General features: G+C 52.7%; 2 protein-coding genes across 9 annotated transcripts in view; one reads left to right on the plus strand and one right to left on the minus strand.

Annotated features, from left to right (window-relative positions):
* The first annotated feature begins 11 nt into the window (after positions 1-11).
* Positions 12-3,887, plus strand: Rcor2 (REST corepressor 2). The gene is made up of 12 exons (XM_010636110.2): positions 12-153; positions 599-655; positions 951-1,031; positions 1,412-1,464; positions 1,557-1,718; positions 1,826-1,950; positions 2,039-2,108; positions 2,192-2,407; positions 2,740-2,817; positions 2,948-3,005; positions 3,133-3,371; positions 3,468-3,887. Exons 2-12 carry the CDS (start codon positions 604-606, stop codon positions 3,780-3,782), a joined length of 1,449 nt encoding a protein of 482 aa, XP_010634412.1. The 5' UTR covers positions 12-153; positions 599-603; the 3' UTR covers positions 3,783-3,887.
* Positions 3,888-6,339: 2,452 nt separating this feature from the next.
* Positions 6,340-22,882, minus strand: part of Mark2 (microtubule affinity regulating kinase 2) — a 59,658-nt gene continuing 43,115 nt past the window's right edge. For 3 of the 8 annotated variants that reach the window (XM_010636112.3, XM_010636118.3, XM_010636119.3), the window contains exons 2-19: positions 21,055-21,234; positions 20,424-20,477; positions 16,934-16,982; positions 16,541-16,606; positions 16,387-16,457; positions 16,111-16,167; positions 14,996-15,232; positions 14,463-14,582; positions 14,256-14,355; positions 14,064-14,176; positions 12,770-12,902; positions 12,378-12,556; positions 11,988-12,085; positions 11,043-11,204; positions 10,216-10,473; positions 9,302-9,328; positions 7,346-7,390; positions 6,340-6,711 (exon numbers count right to left, since the gene is read on the minus strand). In XM_010636112.3, the coding sequence (XP_010634414.2) occupies positions 6,351-6,711; positions 7,346-7,390; positions 9,302-9,328; positions 10,216-10,473; positions 11,043-11,204; positions 11,988-12,085; positions 12,378-12,556; positions 12,770-12,902; positions 14,064-14,176; positions 14,256-14,355; positions 14,463-14,582; positions 14,996-15,232; positions 16,111-16,167; positions 16,387-16,457; positions 16,541-16,606; positions 16,934-16,982; positions 20,424-20,477; positions 21,055-21,189 (2,265 nt within the window). In that variant the 5' untranslated portion in view covers positions 21,190-21,234 and the 3' untranslated portion in view covers positions 6,340-6,350. The remainder of the gene's footprint in view (positions 6,712-7,345; positions 7,391-9,301; positions 9,329-10,215; positions 10,474-11,042; positions 11,205-11,987; positions 12,086-12,377; positions 12,557-12,769; positions 12,903-14,063; positions 14,177-14,255; positions 14,356-14,462; positions 14,583-14,995; positions 15,233-16,110; positions 16,168-16,386; positions 16,458-16,540; positions 16,607-16,933; positions 16,983-20,423; positions 20,478-21,054; positions 21,235-22,882) is intronic. The other 5 variants (XM_010636115.3, XM_033756855.1, XM_010636113.3 and 2 more) reach the window with 5 other exon arrangements.

Genomic DNA, 22,882 nt, shown 5'->3' on the forward strand with positions numbered 1-22,882 from the left:
CCGAAGGTTCCTGCCTGTCCGGGATCGGAGCCTCTGCCTTGCTGCTCCATCAATCCTGGGGCTGCCGCCTGGGCCCCTTGCTGCCATGGAGGCAGTCCTGCCCGCCCCCGCCCTGCCCTCGGTCGCTGAGGGACCTAGGCGTGTCTCCTTTAGGTCCGTCATTACCTTGCCACCTTTAGGGGACTGAGGTCTGGCAGTGGCAGGGGCTGGAAAGACATCTTCACACAGAGCCCGAGACTCATGTGGCGGGGAGGAGCCCAGGGTTCCTGAAGGCTGTGGTCCAGGTCTTAGGGGCTGCCCTCCATGCCCTCAGTCAGAACAAAAGGCTCTGCTTTGGCCTGGGCTCTAAAACTGTCCCCTGGTCGTTGTGTCCCAGTCCCCCACCCTCACCCTTCCACCCCCGTGCCCTGGTCGTGACTGGACAGGGTCTTTTCCCTCTTCCAGTCCCCTCTGAGGCAGCGGGTATATAGGGAAGAAAGGTGAAAGTGAGCCCTCTGTAAGGTGGGGGCCCTCAGTGGTCAGGAAGGAGAACTCTAGCCCCCCCATCCTTCTGCCCTCCCTCCCTCCCTGGAGTACTGACTGCCTCCTGGCTCCACAGACAGCATGATCCGCGTTGGAACCAATTACCAGGCTGTAATTCCAGAGTGCAAGCCTGGTGAGTGGCAGGACAGGCGGCGAAGGGAGGGGTAGAGGGCGATGGCTTGGCCTGCAGCCTCACCTGGGGAGCCCTTGGCTGGCTCCTGCTGGAAGGACAGGCGGCTGGGCGAGGTGGGTGGCCTGGGTGGGCATGGTTACTTTTCCTGCTCTGCCTTCCCGTCTGGGTCTCTGCCTCTCCTTCCCCTCTGGGCCTCACCTCCCAAGCCCGGTTCCTCTGCTGCCCTCTGGCCTTGGGTCCAGGCTGGCGCCACCAGGCTGATCTCAGTTCTTCCCTCATGTTGTTTGGCCTTCAGAGAGCCCGGCGCGATACAGTAACAAGGAGCTGAAGGGGATGCTGGTGTGGTCACCCAACCACTGTGTGTCAGATGCCAAGCGTGAGTGGGGTGGGCCCCGGGTTCAGGCTTAGCCTTGGGAGGTGGGGGCTTGGCTTCATCTCCTCCAGAGACCAGCTCTTCTCAGAAGTGTGTTGTAAGCTGAGTGCTTGTGACACACACCTGTAGTCCTAGCTACTTGGGAGATTGAGGCAGGGGGATCTCTTAAGCCTAGGAGTTTGAAACAGTCCTGGGCAATGTGGTAAGACCCTGTTTAAAAAAAGGAAGGAAAAAAGCAGGAGTCGGAGGTTGACGCATGAGGTTCAGCCTTGCCCCGGGACTGAGGGTCAGGGGTTTTGCCCGTGGGGGTTACCCCTCTCTGGACAGGAGGTCTGGGTTGGGAGCCATAACCTCGTCCAAGACTTTGCTCCTCCCACCTGCAGTTGACAAGTACATTGCAATGGCCAAGGAGAAGCATGGTTATAACATAGAGCAGGTGAGCCAGGGCCAGCCGGATGGGCATTTTGGGGTAGGGATGGGATGGTGCTAGAGTGGCAGGGCCTGAGTTGCTCTCGTGTGCTCGGCCAGGCACTGGGCATGCTCCTCTGGCATAAGCATGATGTGGAGAAGTCCCTGGCCGACCTGGCCAACTTCACCCCATTCCCTGACGAGTGGACTGTGGAGGACAAAGTGCTGTTTGAGCAGGCCTTTGGCTTCCATGGCAAGTGCTTCCAGCGGATCCAGCAGATGGTAAAGCCCCTTGCCCAGAACCTCAGAGCTCCTCAGCCCGTTGTCTCTACCAGCTGCCTGGGACCCAGAGTCTTGGGTGGATCTCCACTCTGGCCTTGCCTCCCTAGCTGCCAGACAAGCTGATTCCCAGCCTGGTGAAGTATTACTACTCTTGGAAGAAAACCCGCAGCCGGACTAGCGTGATGGACAGACAGGCACGGCGCCTGGGTGGCCGAAAGGACAAGGAAGACAGGTAGGGGCACAGGTCAGCACCAGGTGGGGGTAGGCAGTGTTGCTAGCCTGTCCTTGCCTCATTCCCTCCCTGGCCCCTGTGTCGGCAGCGATGAGGTTGAAGAGGGACGAGGAGCTGTGAGTGAGGGAGAGCCAGATGCTGGAGACCCCAAGAGAGAGGTGAGGTATCGACTGGCTCCGCTCCACCTGATCAGCTGCCTGTCCTTGGACTCTGCATCATGTACTCCCTCCTTTCCCTGCAGCCTCTGCCCTCCCGGCCCTTGAATGCACGCCCGGGTCCAGGAAAGAAAGAGGTTCAGGTGTCTCAGTACCGCCACCACCCACTGCGAACCCGGCGACGCCCACCTAAGGGCATGTACCTGAGCCCTGAGGGCCTCACTGCAGTGTCAGGGAGCCCAGATCTTGCCAACCTCACACTCCGTGGTCTTGACTCCCAGCTCATCTCTCTCAAGCGCCAGGTGGGTGCTCAAGAAAAGAGGAGGTGTACATTGTGAGCTGTCGGCTCCAAGGAACTGTTTTAAGGGCAGCCAAGTTTTAAGGGTGCAGGGGCCAAGCCTGGTTTTGCCTCATCTCTGGGATTGGTGTTCTTCTCTGGACCTTGTTAAAAAAGTGGGTTTCAAACAGGGAGAAAGGACCACAGCATCTCCCCTACCAAGTGGTTGTGATGGAGGAATGAGCTGGATGGTGGTGTCAGAGAGCTTTGTTGGGGAGGTGGGGCCCTGGCGAGGAGGGGGTGGGAGTGGGGGTGACCTCCTAGGGATGGAGTCTGATCTTCCCTTCGCTTCTCCAGGTGCAGAGCATGAAGCAGACCAACAGCAGCCTCCGCCAAGCCCTGGAGGGTGGCATTGACCCACTTCGCCCCCCTGAGGTAAGGCTGAGCTGCAGGTTTGGATGCAGAAGGGGTTTTCTCTGGAGGCAGAATAGAAGGAGTTCTGCATAGGGATCAGAAATTCCATTTCCATATGTTTAAACGGTTACTCATATTCCTTGCTCTCTAGGCCAATACCAAGTTCAACTCCCGCTGGACCACAGATGAGCAGCTTTTGGCTGTGCAAGGTGGGTCAGACCATATGAGAGAACAGAGGACCCCTGGAATGTCTCTTACCCTCTAAGGAGCAGACGGTGGAGGGAAGTAAACTAGCCCTGAGGGATGTTCACACTGCTGCCCTCTTGACCCTTGCAGCCATCCGTAGATATGGCAAAGACTTTGGGGCTATTGCAGAGGTGATTGGGAACAAGACTCTGACCCAGGTGAAGACATTCTTTGTGAGCTACCGGCGACGCTTCAATCTGGAGGAGGTGCTTCAGGAATGGGAAGCTGAGCAGGATGGGGCCCCTGGGGCCCCTGGAGCCCCAGTTCCCATGGAAGAGGCTAGGAGAGGGGCTCCCTTGCCAGCGCCAGCCCTAGAGGAAGATGATGAGGTAAGAAGGGGTGAGCAAAAGCCCTCAGAGAAGAGAGGCATCACCTAAAGCCTAAGGATAGATAGATACATAGGCACTTTTTGTCTCTTCCCTCAGGTCCAGATTACATCTGTCTCAACATCTGTGCCTCGATCAGTCCCCCCTGCACCACCACCCCCTCCACTGCCCACCTCACTGTCTCAGCCACCCCCACTTCTGAGACCACCTCTGCCCACAGCTCCTACTCTGCTTCGCCAGCCACCCCCACTACAGCAGGGCCGCTTCCTGCAGCCCCGGCTGGCCCCCAACCAGCCCCCACCACCTCTCATCCGCCCTGCTTTGGCTGCCTCCCGCCACAGTGCTCGCCCAGGCCCTCAGCCCCCACCCACCCTGATTGGAGCCTCCCTGGAGCATCCAGCACCCTCACTCTGAGCCCTGGGCTCCTGCACCACACCACCCAGAAGCACCTGAGCCTCTTTGGTGGACACCCTTGGGTATCTTTGGGGTCACTGACAAGCCACTAGGGCTCTTGCCAGGTCTTTCAAAGACCTAGAGCTGCCAGTTAGCACAGCCTGGAGCTGAGGGTGCTGTGTGTATTCCTGGCAGCTGGGCTGTCTTCCCCCTAGCCAGGGGCTGGGGTTCAAAGGGCCTTCTGTGCTGGCCTGAGGGCTGCTTCCTGGCTGGGACTGGAATGGCTGCCTCCCTGTCTCTGGGGGCTTGGCCTTTGGGCCCTGTGTGTGTAGGAGGTAGTGACCTTAGTGTGGGGGTTGGGAGGAGGACAGTTTGGGGTGACTGTCCTTGTTCCCCTTGCCCTCCCTTTTAGCAATAAGACTGGGGTGAAGTGGGAAGGGATGGGAGAGGTGGGCAGGTTCCTTGGGGGCCGACAGCAGCACAGGTTGCACAGGAAGCCTGTCTTCAGGTGGCAACTCTGAGGACCTGAGTGTGCCCACTTGCCCTTCCTCCCCAAGCTTGAAGGGGGATTGGGAACTTATGCAGACATGGGTCTATTTTTCAATGTTTTTTTAAAAATAAATAAATACAACCTCTTAAGCTTGCCCAGTCTTCTTTCCCTTTCCTGTTCTGAGGTGGGAGGGAGCAGGCCTTCCCAGCCCTGGCTGCTCCCCAGGCCCCAGCCAGAAACCACTTCTCTCCTGCAAGGCAGGCTGGGCCACATCTTGCCCAAGGGGGACTGGGTTCCAGTGGGGCAGGGAGAAGAAACCAAGGAGGCAGCTCAGATTCCAAACATTCTCTTTATTACGTACGTGTTTGATCCAGAGAAGAAACTAAGTGCAGGGAAGGAGGGGCTAGGTGGGGAGGGGCCACCTTGCTTGGGTGCCCCTGGCCTCCACCCCCCTTCAGGAGCCAAGCGATGCCCTCCTGGTCCCCTCAGAGCACCCGGGCTGTTCCGCAGGGCAGGAAGGGGGAAGAGGGAGGGAGGGAGGGGGAGCCCTTGGTCTGAGCCGGAGCCACAGTTGGGAGGAGGGAGCAGGAGGGCTGTGGTTGGCGAGGCCCCTTCCTGGGACCCAAGGGCCCGAGTTGTCACTGAGCCTGGCCTGGGACTGGGGGTGATGAACAGGGGTGGAGTCATCATAAATCAAAAAAATAATAAAATAATAAAATAAAAAATAAAACCCATCACAAAAAAATGTACAACTCAAGTGAGAGCAGGGGCAGCCTCTGTAGGACCCCCCTCCCTCAATTTCTCAAGAACTGAAAGAGCAGAGAAATAAATTAAGGGATGCAGTGGCCGCCACCAGCCAAGCGCCCATAGCCACCCACTCCCACACTGGCCGAGGAGGTTAGCAAGCGGGGAGTCACTTCACCCATCTGTCCCCCACCCTACTGGGGGGGAGCAGATGCTCCCAGCCCTGCCGCCCAATCCAGCCTTCCGCCAGGTGGCCTTGGAGGCCCTGGGCAGTCTCCTGAGAGGAGGGGCGACAGTGTCAGGAAAAAAAGGCAAGGCCGAGAGATGAGAGTGGTGTGGGAAGTCACTGCTATGGACGAGCTGGTGCCCAGATTAATGCCAATGAAGGGGAAGCAGTGGGGAGGAGGGACGGTGGAGGGAACTGTGCTTTCAGACAAAGGCTCTCCCAGAATGGAGAAGCCCAGCGTCCTGTTCAGAGAAGAGCAGCAGCCCAAGTGGCCCGGGCCTGAAGAGCCCATCTGCCCTGCAGTCCCCTCCCCCCCCAGCCCTGGGTCAGCCCTCCTAGCAGGAGGGACGGGAGAAGATGGCACAGACTTTTGAGGAGGGGAATAAACGTCCCCACAGCAGCTTGTGGAAGGAAATGCCCAGCTCTGGGGAAGGAAGGGCAGAGGATACAGTGTGAGGGAGGCCAGGGCCCCCACCGCAGCCCCACCCTCTCCAGGGCTACGCAGCACCCCCGCCTGGCCCCTGGCCCCCAGGCCCGCAGCCCAGGGACATGGGGGCAGGGGAAGGCCACCTCTGGTGGTTTGCTTAGAGGGAAAGAAGGGGAGGAGAGGGGAGAAGCCCAAAGTGGGCCTGGCGGAGGGCCTGCCAGGGAACTCCACCACTCTTGCCTGAGAGTGTTCCAGCCCTGAGCCACCCTCCCGGGAAACCCCACAGATCCAGTCCCATCTGTCCCAATGGGGCAGGGAGGAAAAGTGGCCGCTGGGATTTTTTTTTTTTCTTTTTTCTTTTTGGTAATAAAAAATTTCTTGGTTTAGGCGAAATACTCTGTGCAACCGCAGTACCGAGGGGGAGCCCTGCCCCCCCTGCCCCCTCCCCCTCCTTTGCCTCCTGTGGGAGAGAGAGGGGAAGGGGGACTTTCTGGGCCAGGGTGAATGTGAGGTGGAGGAGAGCCATCTCCTGTCCTCCACATACATGGAAGAAAAAAACGGAGAAGGGCCAGGGTGGGGACAAGTGCCAGCAGGGAGACACACCGATCCATTGCTGCAGTCTCGCCCAGGTGGGGCGCAGTGGCCAGCCCCAGCAGCCGAGTCCAGCTGGCCTGCCTCTGCCGCCCCCCTCCGGGCAGCCTGTTAAAGCTTCAGCTCATTGGCTATTTTGGAGGCAATGTTTTTGAAGGCCATGGAGGTGCCTGATATCCTCTTAAACCGAACACCGTTGAGTGACAGCCGCGGCAGTTTGCACACCTCCATCTCCCACTGCACGAAGTTCTCATGGCCCGGCGTGCCGTGCACGCACAGCAGCATGTACTTCTCGTGCAGCTCGCTCTGACAGCTGTTTGCATCCAGCACCTTGCGGATCTCCCGCATCATCTCATTGGGCTCCATGGAGCTGGTGGTCTTCATACTCCATGTAAAGCGCAGTGAGCGTGGCTTGGCCTCCCGAAATTCTTCTTTTTCTTTGTCGTTGCCTCCACTGCCCACCATGTGAGGTCTGTGGAGAGGGCAGAGGTGGGCATCAGGCAACAGGTGGAAGCACCCCACCCACAGGAGCGCCACCCTGGCAGACAGACCCTGAGACCAGAGAGTGAGAGAGCACACGGCAGCGAGCTGGAAGAGGGAGCAGTTTGACCATGGTCAAAGGGGCAGCAAGGGGGGCAAGAAGGGCAGGCAGCCCTCTGGCCCTATTTCTCCAGATAGTGGGGATGAGGAGAAGCCAGCAGGGGTGGGGTGGGGGTGACAGCTCCATGCTGTTATTGGTTCTCGCCTTAGAAAGGGGGGTGGTGAGGTGAGAAACAAATGCATTTATCCACACTGAGCACACACTATCCCTCTAAAAAGCAGCTGATGCACAGAGAGTAGAGGTAGCCAAGGGGCAGGAACCAGTGGCCCAACCGCCCAACCCAGGGCTACAATCTCCAGAGTATCTAGGATCTGAGGATAAGGGCCCAAAACTACTGCACTGGGTCTGGAAAAGGGAAATTCTCTGAGGAAAGGAAGGCCCCAAGAGGGTGGGGGACAGGGCAGAACCACCAGAGGACAAGCCAAGTGGCAGAAGGAGAGGAGTAGGAGGCTTGTGACAAGCCCGGTGTCTTGGGCAGGGCCAGTGCTGGCTCCGGCCCTCTCACCTGAGCGTCTCCACTCGGTCTTTGCTTTCAGGTTCATTCAGGTTCCTCAAAAAACAGAGCGAGGGAGAGTTTAGTGCTGGGATCTCTCGCTCCTAACGCCACCACAGGCCCAGGTGAGGTGGGTCTGGGGAGGTGACACCAGTGGGTGGGCAGAACCCAAGCCCAAAGGCAACTTGCCCGTCACCTACAGGCCAGCGTGGCTCTGCAGCACCTTACACCAGCAGCTCGACCATCCCTTCCAACAGGGAGCCTGTCCCTCCCCACACTCCCAGAGATCTGTCCCAGGAGAAGAAGCTGCTGCTGGGGGAGGGAGGGGTGTGGCTGTGCAGGCACAAGTCCCCATCACAGGCCCAGTATGAGCAGCTCTCCCTCCAGCCCAGAGCCAGGCTCCTGCTCTCTACTGGGGAGGGAGGCTGGGAGTGGGTCCCTTATACCACTGCACCAGGGCTGCAGAAAGAATGCTTCTGGAATGAGGTTTTGGGTCTCTGTTGGGGAGGATCTGGAGAATACACAAGCCTCTCTTAGGAGGCCCAGAGTGCTGAGTACTGGAGCTGCATGATAGACACTTTGGGCTGGGCATCTTTGGCCAAACTGGAAAAGCAGTTGCTACCCACTCTTAAAAATCCCCTAACTCAGGCCTGCCAGGCCCACTGCTCATACAGGGGCCAGGCAGATGCCTTGGGGAGAAGGGAAGAGGTCTGGCCCTGCTGAGCGGCTTCTGCAGCTCCTACCCAGAGATGGGTGCCCGGAGCTGGGAAACTGAGGGCTATAAAGGGAGTGAGGGATGTGAGGAAGGAGAGAGAGCAGCAGCAGCACATAGAGAAGGAACACAAAGACATACAGACACATGGATACCAACAAGCGCGATGTGATCAGGGCCTGGCTGTGCAAGGGAAGGAGCCCTGGCTGCTCTCTCCGAGCCCCTGCAGAGCCGGCCCCACCAGCCATGCAGTGACCTGGGGGAGGAACAGAGGTCCTGAAGGCCTGAAGACCTCATCTAGCCAGTTCTCCCCTTAGTTGGGCCACCAGTGTGCCTCTCTGGCAAACCTGTGTTCCCAACCTGGCCCTCAGTGTGGCTTGGTATTTGGCCCAGCCAGGCGTGCAGAGAGGAAGACAAGGCCAGCACTGAAAAAAGTAAGAGCTGGTCTAGGAGGGAGATGCCTAAGGGAGGGTGAGGATCTCCCGTTGTTCTGCCAGGGCTTGGAGGATTATCCAGATCCTGGCTCTTTGGCAGGAACAGGCCATATGCGGAGGAAGCATCCTGGAGGAGGGAGGTGACTCATCCAGATGCCGCTGGAGCAGGTTGCTGGGGCAGGGCAGGCTGGGCCGGTTCTGCAGGAGCTGCCAGAAGGGGGTGCTGTGTCCTACTCATGAGGCAAAGCTCCAGGGCCTGGAAGAGTCAGACTTTAGCTTGGGGGACCCCAATGTCTCTGTGGCACCTCCGAAGTCCTGCCATCTCAGAGGCCAGGAGGAAGAGATCACATAGCCCCAAAGTTCAGCAAGCCAGGGGGACCCCAAATGAGACCATCCCATATGCACTTTTAACCCTTATAGACCTCCTCATAGCACATGCACACAAGAGGGAAAGGGCCAGAAAAGGAGCCCAACACTGGTGACCAAAACCTAGGGCAGGTGAGAGGAGACAATCTTAAAGGGAGAGTCCCTGAAAAGGTCTCCTCTTGTTGGAGGACCGGTATACCCTTGCCCAAGGAAGGCCCCTTACAAGGCCATGTGTTCCCAGCCCTGACTGTCTAAACGGGTGGGGAAGGTGGCCTGGAGCCCAGGTCCACTCCGAGCAGTCTTCATCCCTTTAAGATGGCAGAAAGGAAGGCCACACAGACTGTTAGCAGATGGAGGGAGAGCAAGAGCCAGAAAAGGGGGGTTAATGTTGGAGGCAGGACACAGACACAGGACAGACACACACAAATACACACACACAGCGGGCTCAACGCCTACCTTCTGGCAAACCTGAAAGACAGATTTCTAAAAAAACAAACAAACAAAAAAGACAAATAAAAAAAGAAATAAAAAAAACCCAACAAGACAATATGTGGATAAGCAGGTAGGGAGTGGGCTTCTCAGGTTCAAGGGGTGCCCAGTTTTGGAAGAGCCGCTCAGCGAGACTAGAGTTCTGTACTGTACTTTGGGTCTGCTCCTACCCTCTCAGCAGCCCTCACAGTTACACCCTACAGCATGCTGGCCAGTGGCTTTGGCTATTTCAGAAGGGCAGGGAGGTCTGCTCTCTCAAAAGCCCCCACCACTCCCTTAGCTGTAACTCCAAGATGGGGAGAGGTGAGCAGGAAGAACACAGAGAGCATCCCAAGGCCAGATGCACCTCCAGCAGTCCCTCTCTGGTAGCTGGGGCTTCAGGTGAGAAAAGCCTAAGGAAAAGATCCCCACCCACATCTACACTGGAAGGCACAAGTAAATCAGGGCTGCTGCGTAGGCCACCATGGGCAGAAAGGAAGTCAAAGGGGGCAAGAGACCAGGAAAATTTTTGCTTGTCAGCCCAGCCTGGCTCATGCCTCATGACTTTGCAGCTGCGTCACCAAATATAAGTTTCCATGGGAACCCAGGAAAGAAGGGGGGGGGCTTTTATTTTAGCATCTGAGTTCACACTCCCCTAGAGAGGAGGCGGCATCGCCCATCTGCTTGGGGCCAGAGAATAAAGGGTGCCTGTGAAGAGTTGCGGAGAGGACTTAAAGGATGGGCTTTGGGCACATAAGGTGTTGACAATGACCCAATTCTTAGACTCCTGAGACTTCTTCTAACCCTAGGACCCAATCCCAGTTCTGGTGGCCCTACCCCACCCCTCCCATGCGAATAGAAAGGCTTGGCCTCAGCCTCTCTGCCATAAGTTTCCTGCTCACCTGCGGACAAACTTGGAGGTGAACTTGCTGAAGATGCTCCCAGAGGCACCCCGCCGGCCCTGGCTGTGGCCAGAGGGAGAGGCTGGGGTCACACCGTAGGGCAAATTCTGCTGGTCCCGCACCTGTCGGAGCTGCCCAGCGTGGAAGGTGCTTCGACTGGACACACCCCGGGGGAAATTAGTTCGGTCTGGGGCTCCACCACTGCTGCTGATGTTGTGGGCAGAGGGGGAAGCGACAGGGACACGCTGGGGGGCTGTGCTGTGAGAAAAGAGGTGGGGGCAAGGGAATGTGTCAGGTTCAGGGAAGCCATCACCACTGAGCACTTGAACACCCCGTGGTGGGGAAGGGGAGGGGAAGATGCTAGGGAAGAGGCAGGCATCACAGAGTACACAGAAAGATGGGAGTGACCACTGAGGACAGCAGTGAGGCAGAGACTTGTGGAAGTGGGGGAAACGGTCTGGGGAGAGAGGAGGGAAGACAAGGCAGGACCACGTGTGAGAACAGTACAGGCTGGAGAGAGCTGGCTCCCTGGACCTTCAAGGGGACAATGAGGACCAATCCTCAAGGATTGAGATTCACAACAAAAAGGTTTCCCTTTGGAGCTTCAGGATAGCTTCCTGCATACCTGTTCTGAAAGGGAGAATTGAAGGAAAAGAGGGGCATTAATGCTATTTTTTGTGCCCTCTACTTCCTAGCTGCAGGTAATAAAGCCATTTCTTGTGACTAAAATTACAAGGGAACAAGCCCCCAAGATGGGAAGAACTTGCTGGGGAAGGGGGAGGGCGGGCTGAGGGCAGCAGGTGCACCAGCTGCCCCAGCACACTTGCCTGGGCCGCGGCACCTCACAGTTACTCTCCGTGGGGGGCAGCCCAGAGGACTTGTTGGGGTGCACGGAGGCCGACATGGATTTCTGGTGCTGGCGGGGCCGGGCCGCAGAGACTGCGGCAGAAGCAGAAGCCGTGGAGGCCCGGGACCCTGGCATGGTTAGGCTAGGAGACAAAAGCAGTGGAGAGGCCCAGGTTAGGGGGTGAGTGAGGTAGGAGCCTGCGTTAGTTAGGAAGCAAGGGCGGGGCCAGGGCCAGGGCTGGGAGCATTAGCAGGCTGCAGGTCAGAGCTGAGGATGGAGAGATAGGAAGTAGAGGGCAGGGCGAGGAAGCAGTAAGGTAAGCCAGAACCTGGGAAGAGAGAACCAAAATGAGGGAAAGCTGACAGGAGGCCACTGCCTCCAGTTGTACTGCTCTTCTAGGAATTCTCCGAACAGGGATGCTTCTTCTACAGAAAAAGCAATGTGTTGCTATGGGGAAACTTTCATTAAGCTCAGAGGAGGCAGAACCAGGATGTGATACACCATGAAATCTGTTGTCAGAGTGGGAAACTTTGCTCTCAACACAACTGGAGTCCCCTCAATGTGCATCTCCTCTCAGATGGACACTCATGATTCTGCACTGAGCTGGGACCCTCAGAGACAAAGCCTTAGGAACCTAGAAGACATTGCTCCAGGCCTGGCCGCAACCAAGCAGGAAGGTCACTGAAGTGACGCCTGGAGTCCCACCCTCAGCAAAAAGCAGGAGCAGTCAGAGGACAGGGGAGAGGGATGGCGTGGAGCAGGGGAAGGGAAGGTGGACGGCCAGACTGAACAGAGCCAGGACAAGACTCCAGGGAGCAGGGCAGTGCTCTGGAGAAAAGGAAGGGGAAACCTGTGATGCTGACAGATACAACCTCACCACTGTAAGAGGAGGCACACAAGTGTGGCAGGTGGCCCAGCTGCTCACCTGTCTTTGCCGTTCTGGATGGAGGCCTGGCCGAGGCTGGTCCTCTCCAAAAGCGGGGAGTTCCTGCTTCTGTTTGTGCTGGTGGAGAGGACGCTGTTCTGTGAGGGAGTGAAGGCAAGAGCTGTCTCACAGGAAGCTGGGGGTTCTCCAGTCATCTCTACCCCAGGGCCAGGGAACAGCTTCCCTCCCTCTTTCCCTCAAGCAGACAGTGGCAGGTTCTAAAAAGGATTGTGTTCTTCCTCCAGGAGGCTGGGTTTTCTACAGTAAGCAAAAGTGGAAGCCAGAGGTCCAGAAACTGGATTAAAAGAGTGGCCTGGGGAGGGGAGGCCCAACACAGAAAGGACAGAGGACAGGAAGAGGCCCTGGGCCTGGGTGGAGGCTATGGCTCACCGTGGAGGGGGTAGGAGTTGTCTTCTTCCTCTCCAGGCCGGGCAGGGGGCTGGCAGGCACTTTGGCAGTGCTGCTGGCCTTCCGCCCTGCCTCCCGGTCCTCCTCAGGCCGTTTATTTTCTGTGTTGTTACTCTGAGTCTTCTTAGAGTAGGAATTAGAGGTGGGAATGGCTGGGCCAGCTGTGGGGCCAGAGGTGAGATAGATAAGGCTGAGTGCCCAACTCTATAAATGGCACTCTCTTATCACAAACCCCCATTTCACAGAGATGCAGAAGTTAGTGACTTGCCCACTTGCTACTAATAAGTGTTTGAACCAGGACTAAAACTCAGCTGTCACCTAGAGCCCTGCAAACCTGTACACTCTGAAGAGGGGTGATTCCCCAAACCACGTACCCTGGTCACTGAAGCGTCGCTGCTTGGGGTTGGCTGAGACACTGCGCTGTACTTTGTGGGATGGGGATGGGGCACTGCTATTGGTCAGGTCAGCTGAAGGCCGGGGCTTCAAGGTGATGGTGTCACCTTCCAGCTGCAGTAACAGAAAATATGGCACCAAAGTAGGGTAAGAGCCTCGAGTGGTAATGCATGCCTGTAATCCCAGCACTCAGGAAGCTATGGTGGGAAAATCACTGCAAGTTCAAGGTCAGCCTGAGGTATATAGTGAGTTCCAGGCTAACCTAAACTACATAGTGAGACCCTGTCTAAAACAAACAACAACAACCAACAACAACAACCAACAAAAACAAACAAACAGCAACAAAAACATGGGCAAGAGTCATGTAGAGATCCCTCCAGGTAAACCTACTTATATATACACTTTGGGGGGGTGGGTACCAGGGATAGAACTCTGGACCTTGAGCTTTCATGGCAGGTGGGGTGCTACTGAGCTAAATCCCTGGACCACATATACTTATATACTGCCTTCCCTGATATATATATTCCAGGCTCACAGGTCACATTACTCCAAAAGACTGATACACACCTAAGCCATGTTCATCTTCACCCTGCCACACACAGAAGCAAATATAGCCAAAGACATGCCCCATAGACATCCTGTCCTCAGACAAGCATGCATACACTCAGAGACACAAATATACAATCAGACGCAAGAGTCATCCCACCCATATTAGAGCAATCTGGACCCCGACTAGGTGCCACCAGACATCTCTTAAGCAGGCTAATGTGGGAACTAAAAGGGAGCCCACCATCACCAGAGGAGTGCACGTGGGCATTCACAGGTAATGAACCAAACCCAAATGGGCAGATCATCAAATCTCTGGACAGATATACACGCACACAGAAATACAGACCCAGACAAAAAGACCAAAGCTTCACATAAGACACAGAGACATGCACAAACCCACAGACATACACTTCCAGATACAGATGAAAATATATCTAGCTCAACACAGAACTGCCAGCCAGATGATACAGACCCATTCCAGTCAACACAGGACAGGCTATCTCAATTCACTCCTATGGAACCTGGACCCATGTTTAGGCCTCCCATCTTTTTATCTCACTCACTGAGGGAGCTCAGTGAAAGGCCTCAGACACCACAGCTGGTTCAAGTTGGTTGGCAGAGGCCATTCTACTTGGAAATGGGCACTGCTCTCTAGGGATCTGAGAAGCCGAAGTGCTCCCTGCAGCCAGAAAATCCCACTCAAAGAATGGGGCAGGAAACACACACCTCAGAACTCTTGTAGCCCAGGAGCAGATAGGTAGCCATCACCTCGTTGTACCTCTGGCCCACCAGTGAGTCCTGGATCTCTTCCCGTGTGTAGCCCATGGACACCATCAACTCTGCACAAAGGACACACAGTTAAGGCTGGTCTTAACTCCAAGGCAGGTCAGCACAGCCTTTGGCCCAGCACAGCCTCACCTGTTCGCCGGGGATCCTTGTAGTCAGGGAGTGGCTCCACATAAGGCTTTAGTTCATCATCTTCATGCCCCACATTCATCCACCGGTCTTTCATAATTTGCTGGGGAGCAAAGAGAAGGGAAAAAGGATAGAGGCGAAGGAAACTCGTCTTGAAGTTTTCTGTGGGAACCCCAAGACCTTCAACCAGTTAGGCTCTAGGCCGCTCACCTCTAAAGTGCCTCTCTTGCTGGGATTAAGAATGAGAAATTTCTTAAGCAGGTTTTCACAGTCCGTGGACATGTAGAATGGAATACGGTATTTCCCCCTCAGTACCCGCTCCCGTAGCTCCTGTGGTTAGAAAATTTAAATCACCCCAAGGCCAAGAGAAGAAACCTAGTATCCAGTATCCTGAAGACTGTCTAAACAGACATAAGTGAAATATGGTAGAAAGCAGACAGCCTGGGTCAAGGTGCCTCCGCAGAAAGGCACTGAAATTACACCCTCACTTGACCAATCGGAAGCCTACAAACCTGAATGCCTTCAGGGGTGAGCAAAACTATTGATCCCACCTCTCAAGACAGGAACTGAGGCTGATTCCTATGGGTAGGAGACATTAACTGCTGCTACTTTAGCAGCCTGCTCTAAAGATCTGGCTTGGGAAAAATATAAACAGGTGGTAAAGATGGGAGGTCAGGGATAAGACCAGAGGCCAAGAGGAAATGGAAGTAATAAAAATTATCTAAGCCTGTATTTCACTCCACCTTGAGGTTCTGTCCATCAAAAGGCAGGGATCCGCTGACCAGGGTGTAGAGGATGACTCCCAGGCTCCACACATCCACCTCAGGGCCATCATACTTCTTGCCCTGGAACAGTTCTGGGGCAGCATAAGGGGGACTGCCACAGAAGGTATCCAGCTTGTTCCCAAAGGTAAATTCATTGCTGAAGCCAAAGTCCGCAATCTTGATGTTCATATCAGCATCCAAGAGCAGGTTTTCTGCCTGGAGGATAAGATAAAAAAATGTCAGGATAGCTGGCCATGGTGGCACATGCCTGCAATCCCAGTACTTGGGGAGGCTAAAGTAGGAGGATCACAAGTTCAAGGTTAGCTTGGGCTACAAAGTGAGTTCAATGGCAGCCTGAACTACATACATAGCAACACCTTGTCTCAAAAAACAAACAAAAACCCCACCAAGTGTCAGGACATCAAGTGGGTTGCACTGATACACTGGGCAGGTAGGAGGCAAGGTGAATGGGGAAACCAATGGATAGTTATCTTCAGCCTCACAACTTTCTCCACCAACTCCAGGGCAGGGCTTAGTCAGCATGAAAGGATGGGTAGGAGGAAGACCTGCAGACCATACCCACAGGCATCCATGGATCTGGGATCTACAGGCCTAGAGACCTTGGGAGCTGAGCAAAGCTTCTGAGTCAGGCCCCAGTTTCCTGGTCATGTCTACAAGGACTTAGTGGACAGGAGATGCAAAAGCCGTCTCTAACCAGGGTAGCTTGGTGACAGGTGTGTGGATATGCCTGTAAATCAGTGTGCTACAAATGTGGAATGCTCACATTCTTCCCTCAGTCAGCTGCCAGGTTAGCTGCCAGACTGCCTGAAGGGTCAGGAAAGCCTGGAGTGTTCCTGTCACACCTGGAAGCATGGAAAAGGGCAGAGGCCCCCTGTGGGTCGCTGCAATGGGAGTCTGAGTCCAGGTGTAAGGCCTCTATCAGCATTCCTAGGGGCTTCCTGGTCATTGTGGAAAAAAAAAAGGTGAGACTTTCCTGAATACAGAGACTAATGGCTGTTGATGGCTATATTATGCAGGACAGAGGGGAGCACTCAACCCCACTCAAGGACACAGAAGGTCAGAACACGCCTCACCTTTAGGTCTCTATGAACAATGAACTTCTGGTGACAGTACTGGACAGCAGACACTATCTGAAAGGAAGGAAGAAGGGTCAGCCCAAGGGTGCCAAAGAGTTGGCCATGGGAGTTCATGGAGCTGCAATCTCATGAACTAAATCTAAGTTGCCACACAGAAAAACAGAGCCCCAACATACCCTCCTAAGGACACTTATAGCTGGGCGGCTTCTCCTTGTATGCTGAACCCTAAAAGGCAGAGGTTGGCCCATACCCTATGGAGGGAGGCACACCCACCTGGCGGAATTTGGCTCGAGCCTCTTTTTCTTTCATCCTGCCATGAGCCACTAGGTAATCAAACACTTCTCCTGCAAGAGATGGGAAGGTGGTGACAGCTGGCAGAGGGCTGGGGAGAGAAGGGGCACAAGAGGAAGAGGCATTTCACACCTACCACCACTGGCGTACTCCATGACAAGGTAGAGCGTCTTCTCAGTCTCAATCACCTCAAATAACTTAACTACAAGAGAGAAAGCCAAGCCAGGAGTCAGATGGGAAATCAGGGGCTGTATGCATAGCCCAACATGTCCAGGGCATCCTAGTGATGAATATTCCCACTATCATGTTCCCCCTATCCCCAGGCTCCTCTCATACCAGCTGATTACCAAGGGCAGCCCAGTGTGCCAGGAAAAGAGCTGGACTTTGAGGTGAGCCTCCCCAGAGGCATCCTTGACACCCTCAAGGACTGCAGAGTCTGAAGGCCAATGAGCTGGGGAGAAGGCCTACATGCTGCCACTTGGAGCCCTGCTGTGGGGGGAGGAAGGAAGGAGTGGCAACTGCATCTCACCTATGTTAGGATGATTCAAAACCTTCATTATTCTTACTTCACGGAACAGCTGGAAAAGAAAACACCAGGGGTCATGCTTGCTGAACTTACTCCCCTCAGGTCCCTTCAGAGCCCCTGCTAGGACATTTTTTTAAAACCGAAAAGACATCAAACTCCAATCAAGGCAGAGATAAGAAATAGGGCAGTTGTCCAGCTCTTTGTAGTCCTCCCACAGGTTCAAGGCAGGGGAAAGACACTAGCAGAAATGGAGGAGAGCTGGATTCTGCTGACTTCCTACCCAAGGCTTCCTCAGCATCAGAGGAGCCAGTGACCCCTCTTCCCCACCTCCTTCCCCAAAAGAGCAGGGTTCTGGTTGGGAGCCTTCACAGGAGAGAGTGTGAGTCTGTGGAGTGACTACTGAGCATCTGAGTTCTTTCCCCAATTTAGTGACCAAACATACTCTAGATGGTCTGGTGAGGGGGTGGGAGGAGGATCTGAAGGGGGCACCCATTATTTTCTGACTTTACTAAAGTCAGAAGGCCTACACTGGGGTACAGGTCTTTCTCTCCTGGGCCTCCAGGATGGTGACAGAAGAAGCCACTCCTATATATAGCCTATGCCAATTTTAATCAAATCCACCTCCACACACTCACTCTCTCTTTGTGAAACAAAATCAGGGGCTCCAAACCATACATTTCCATAAAGAAAGATGACAGAAATGAACTCCTTCCCCCTGCAGGGGCCAGAGAACTGGAGGTGGGGGTTTTGTAGGCCTTAGCACTTGTACAAAGAACAGAACTTGCTGTTGTTTATTTTGTTGTTGCTTTATGGGGGGGGTGAAGCAGTGTCTAGAGCCCTCATTCAGGATATAATTTAAAAAGTAAAGTGAAAAAAATTTTTTTGTTGTTTTTTGAGACAGGGTCTCACTCTGTAGTTCAGGCTGGCCTTGAACTTGAGGTGATCTGCCTATCTCAGCCTTCTGAGTGCTGGCAGTACAGGTATAATCACACCCAGATAAGTATTTTTTCCACATTAATGAAGTGCCAGAGTTTTTATGAACTGGAAAGGTTTTCTAATCTTCAGGAGTCTAACCTTAGCTCCCCTTGTTGGGTTCCAAGTTGTTCTTGCTTCCTTCCTTGGCCCATATATGTGTATGTGTATGTATGAATGAGTACACACACACACAGCAAGCTTGGAATAGAAACCAGGGGTTCATGCATGCTAGATAAGCACTCTACCATTCTACCACTGAGCCACATCCCCAGCCCAGCATGATGGATGAAGAAGCAAAAAACTCTGGCCATCACCACAGGGCCAGAACAGGCAGCAGCACTGAAATCAGGCCCACAGCACCGGGTGTGGTGGTACACGCCTGTAATCCCAGCACTCAGGAGGCTGAGGCAGGAGGATCGCTGTGAGTTCGAGACCAGCCTGGGCTACAACCTGAGTTCCAGGTCAGTCTCAACTACAAAATGAGACCCTGTCTCAAAAAAACAAAACAAAACAAAACGAAATCAGGCCCACAGTCTGTGGCCAGGGTATGGCTCCAAAGGTGACTATTTGACCTAGAAGTAGCATTCTCCTGGGAGAGATTAAAGTTTTCCAGGCTCACCTAGAACCTGAAAAGGACTAGCTTCTTCAACATTCATCCTTTAGGAATCACTGTTAGGATCAACGTTAAACAGTAATTTGGCCATAATTAGACTGGCTTTGTTAACAAAATGTATTAAAAGGCTTTTAAGATGGCTATATGTTAAAACAAAAAACAGCTGTGTGTGTCCAGTGGCACCGTCTGGCCACTTAGGAAGAAGTAGGAAGAGGCAGGGAATGAAATTGTTTGGTCAAGACTGATGAATATAATGGTAGGCTACAATGCTCCAAAGATCAATAGTTCACAAACACTGGCTTCTACTTTTATGAAGCAGGAGGCAATATAAAAAGTAGCCCTCCTTTCCTCTCTCTCAGAAAGCTGAAAGAGGGGAAGCCCTAGTGATGACAGCAATGCTCTCTTTGAACCAAAGACCCCCCACACACACTTTTTTGTTATGGCATTTGGGATTGAACCTGAGGCATGCTAGACAAGCACTCTGAGTTACACCCCTAACCCTTTGTAAATTTTGAGACAGGGTCTTGGTAAATTGCTCAGGCTGGCCTAGAATTTAAAAATCTTTCTGTCTCTGTATCCTGAGGAGCTGGGATTACAGGTGTGTATCACCGAACCTAAGACCCCAGGAGTGAAAAAAAAATAGGGAATACCTTGGTTTTAGCTGTCAATATCCGGGAACTTACTCCACTTGCTCTATCCACGAACACCTTCCTCCTGGAAGGACATCACTTCATCTAACATGGAGCCCTCCTCCGCCCCTCAAATGCCACAATGTGCTTACAAAGAGAAAAATTCCATTGGCCACAAGACGAAAAGAGCTAGATCTTTGTTGGAAAATATGAGTAAGAGTCAACTGCAGTAGGAGGACCCAAAAAAGTCTGCTGTACCTGAAGAGGACAGCTTTGTCGGAGCCATATAGGAGCCTCCTACTTCTCCAAACTGCTGAAGCCCAAGATGGGAAGAGAGGCAGACAGTTTCTAGTTTCACAACAACTAGCCACTGGCAGGCTGTCCCCCCTTCTGCAAATGAAAGTCTTCCTTTCTCTTCTTGCTCCTACCAAATTTTTTTTGTTCCCTGGGCACAGAGTTTGTATTCTTACTTTGGGGTTCCATTACCCACTAAGAAAGATTTTAGCTTCCTACTGTTAAATAGTAGGGAAAGCAAAGTTCAACCTTGCCTAGTTATCTTCTGTCACTACATCTAGACGAGAGACTAGAAATAAGAAGAAAAACTGGGAGTACCTATCCTTAAGGTGTGTGTTCTGTCAGAGACAGAACTAGAGTTTAACTTCTAAAATCTGCACTCTCCATATTCACTCTGAAAAGCAGCTGGCACAGAATTAGTAGCAGGCTCCTTTGCCTCCTTATTCCTGTAGTTCTAGAGCCATTCCCCTGGATCATTCCAGGTCCTGGTTTAGCTATATGTGTTTCTAGTAATGCTAGAAACATGTGATTTCTTTTCTTTCTCATTGAGTTTATGGGTACATTTTAGGTATACAGTATAGTTACTTTCATCATTGGGATCTTGTACCTTTTATAAACATGTGTTTCTGTGTAGGGCTGGTGATGATAAAATGGCTATATGTTAAAACAAAAAACAGCTGTGTGTGTCCGGTGGCACCTTCTGGCCACTTAGGAAGAAGTAGGAAGAAAGAGGCAGGGAATGAAATGGTTTCGAGACAAATGCAAGACACAGGAAGTAGGTCAGACAGACAGACCAAGTAAGCTGGAAGGGGTGGAGGGGATTCAGAAGAGCGAGTTTCTATGGCAGATCACTCAGGGAATCCATAGGGGATGCAGCCAAAGCCTTAGGGGCTGGGAGTAACAGTGGAATGGCCAGGTAGGGTCAAGAGTTCATTGAGCCCTGAGAGAAGCTGAGAACAGGACAGTAGGTGCTGGTGCTTACTTTCTGAAGGCTGGAAGAGTTCAGTTGAGTCTTGTCAATGATCTTCACAGCTACCTAAACATAAGACAAAAACAGCCCAAGATCATTTTGATCAGGCTAAACCCAGCACTTCCCTATTTCCTCCTTTCCATATCATATTCTTTTTCATCCATCAGCTTCCCACCCCCAATCCCATTGGAGTACCCAAGCAACATCCCCACCCTAATGACTGGGGATTGAGACAGGGTCTCACTATGTAGTTCAGGCTGGCCTTGAACTCACTATGTAGTCCAGGCTGGCCTCAATCTTGCAGTGATTTTCCTGCCTCAGCATCTCCAGTGCTGGATTACAGGCATGCATCACCATGACTGGCCCCAGTCTTTAAAAAAAATTTAAAAAAATCTTTGGATAGGATCTTGCTAAGTTACCTAAGCTGGCCTTGAACTTGGAATCCTCCTGCCTCAGCCTCCTGAATATCTGGGATTACAGGTATGCACCACTGTATCCAGTTTAACTCATAGTTATCAGTACCCTATCCAATCTAATTTTGGTCTGAGAAACAAGAGGTTGACTATAGTAGCTGTTTCACCATTACCTGCTAGAATGCCAACATGACAGGAGCTGCTGCCAAGCCCCCAACACCAGTGCTCACCTCTTTCCCAGTCAGGATGTGCCTGGCCAACTTCACCTTGGCGAAGTTACCCTTGCCAATGGTCTTGAGGAGCCGGTAGTTGCCAATATGGGGCTGCTCATCAGCAGAGGTGGCCGAGTTGCGGCCCCGCAGCATGTTGGACTTACTGCTGGGCTTGGAATCAAGGTGTCCCAAGGTGGGCTGCAGGTGGAAACAGACATGCCCTTACATGCTGTCCTTCTAGTGCCCTAAAGTCTCTGCCCTTGACTTCACAAAAAATGCAAGAGGTTGGGGTACAGGAGGAGACTCTGAGGGGCTGGGAAACATGCAAAGAATCATAAGGCAGAGGACAAAAAAGAAGGGAGGTCGGGACAGCCAGTCTTCACTACAAAAGAGGACAGCATAAGGTCCAGTTCCAAGATCACGTTGGCATCAGAGGTTAGGACCAGAGCTGTTCCATCACAGCACTACCAATCTCTCATTAGTGAACCAGCAGCACCACTGCCTTGGTGGGTGATCAAGCCTCTCAATATCCTCTATTCACACTGCAAGAACATTTTACACCAGAGTCCCAGGAGCAGCAGAGATAGAAGTGCTTCAAAGCCATCAACGTCACTACCCAATGCTTTATGTTAACCTTTACAATTTATATTTTGTATTTTGTTTTATTTTATTGGTTGATTGACTGATTTAGACGGGGTCTGCTATAGTTCAGATTGGCTTTGGAGTCTATATCCAGGCTGGCCTTGACCTGTGGCAATCCTTCTGCCTTCGCCTTCCAAGGGTTGGGATTATAGGTGTGTGCCACCAGGTCTGGCTAACATTTGTTGTATCTCCTAGTGGGAAGTCTAAAAAGGCCAGCATACATCCCTTTTTCACAATGCACCCTAGCACCTAAATGGACTGGACTACGGTGGATACTTAATGAATCCTTGTACAGTGAGTGACCAGAAAGGCTGAATAAGAGAAAGGCAGCAATGTGTCTTGCTCTGCTCTTCTCCTTGGATACCCTACAGCTTACACAAGGGCATGAAGAAGCAGAAGTTCTGAACAGGTATACAAGCATAATACAAAAAGTGTATGGTTCAGAAGAAAGCATGGCTGTATGAAGACTTGTACATACATTCCTCAAGGTACTAAACAACAGACAATGTGATCCAGCAATTTCATTCATAAAAATATACTCAAGAGGAATGAAGACATATCCATACAAAAATCTGCACGATTACGTTCAGCATAACCCTTAAAAGCCAAAAAGTAGAAACAACTCAAATGTCTAACATTTGAAGAACAGATAAATATGGAATATTAACTGGAAGGAAAAAGAAGTGAAGGACTGATACACAGTACGGGAAAAATTATGACAACATTAAGTGAACAAAGGACTACATGTTGTATGATCACATTTATATGAAATATCCAGAATAGTGGTTAACCAGGGCTGAGGAGTGATCTGAGGGTGAACAAAGGGATGTGGAGTCTCTTTTTGGGGTAATGAAAATACTCGACTGTGGTGATGAACACGTAACTCTGAGTTTAATGAAAGCCACACAATTGTAAATAGGTAGATTGCTTGGTATGCAACTTATTTCTCAATATAAAACAGAACCTCATCTAACTCCCGATTTGCATCCCAATCTGCTACTGTCAGAAAATCCAGCACCATCACTCTAGCACACTGGGACAAAGCTGGCACCAGAACCTTATTCCAAAACCATCAAGAGCTACCTTGGAAATTTCACAAAGACAATGTGGAGGGTAGAAAAGTGTGAGAATCAAGGTTCTTCCTTTCATGGCCCCTCAAAATCCACAGAGAACTGGGCATAATCCAAGAAGGGGGAGAGGGGGA

The sequence above is a fragment of the Fukomys damarensis genome, unplaced genomic scaffold (genome assembly GCF_012274545.1).
Source record: "Fukomys damarensis isolate Sample0158 unplaced genomic scaffold, DMR_v1.0_HiC HiC_scaffold_27, whole genome shotgun sequence".
Taxonomy (NCBI): domain Eukaryota; kingdom Metazoa; phylum Chordata; class Mammalia; order Rodentia; family Bathyergidae; genus Fukomys; species Fukomys damarensis.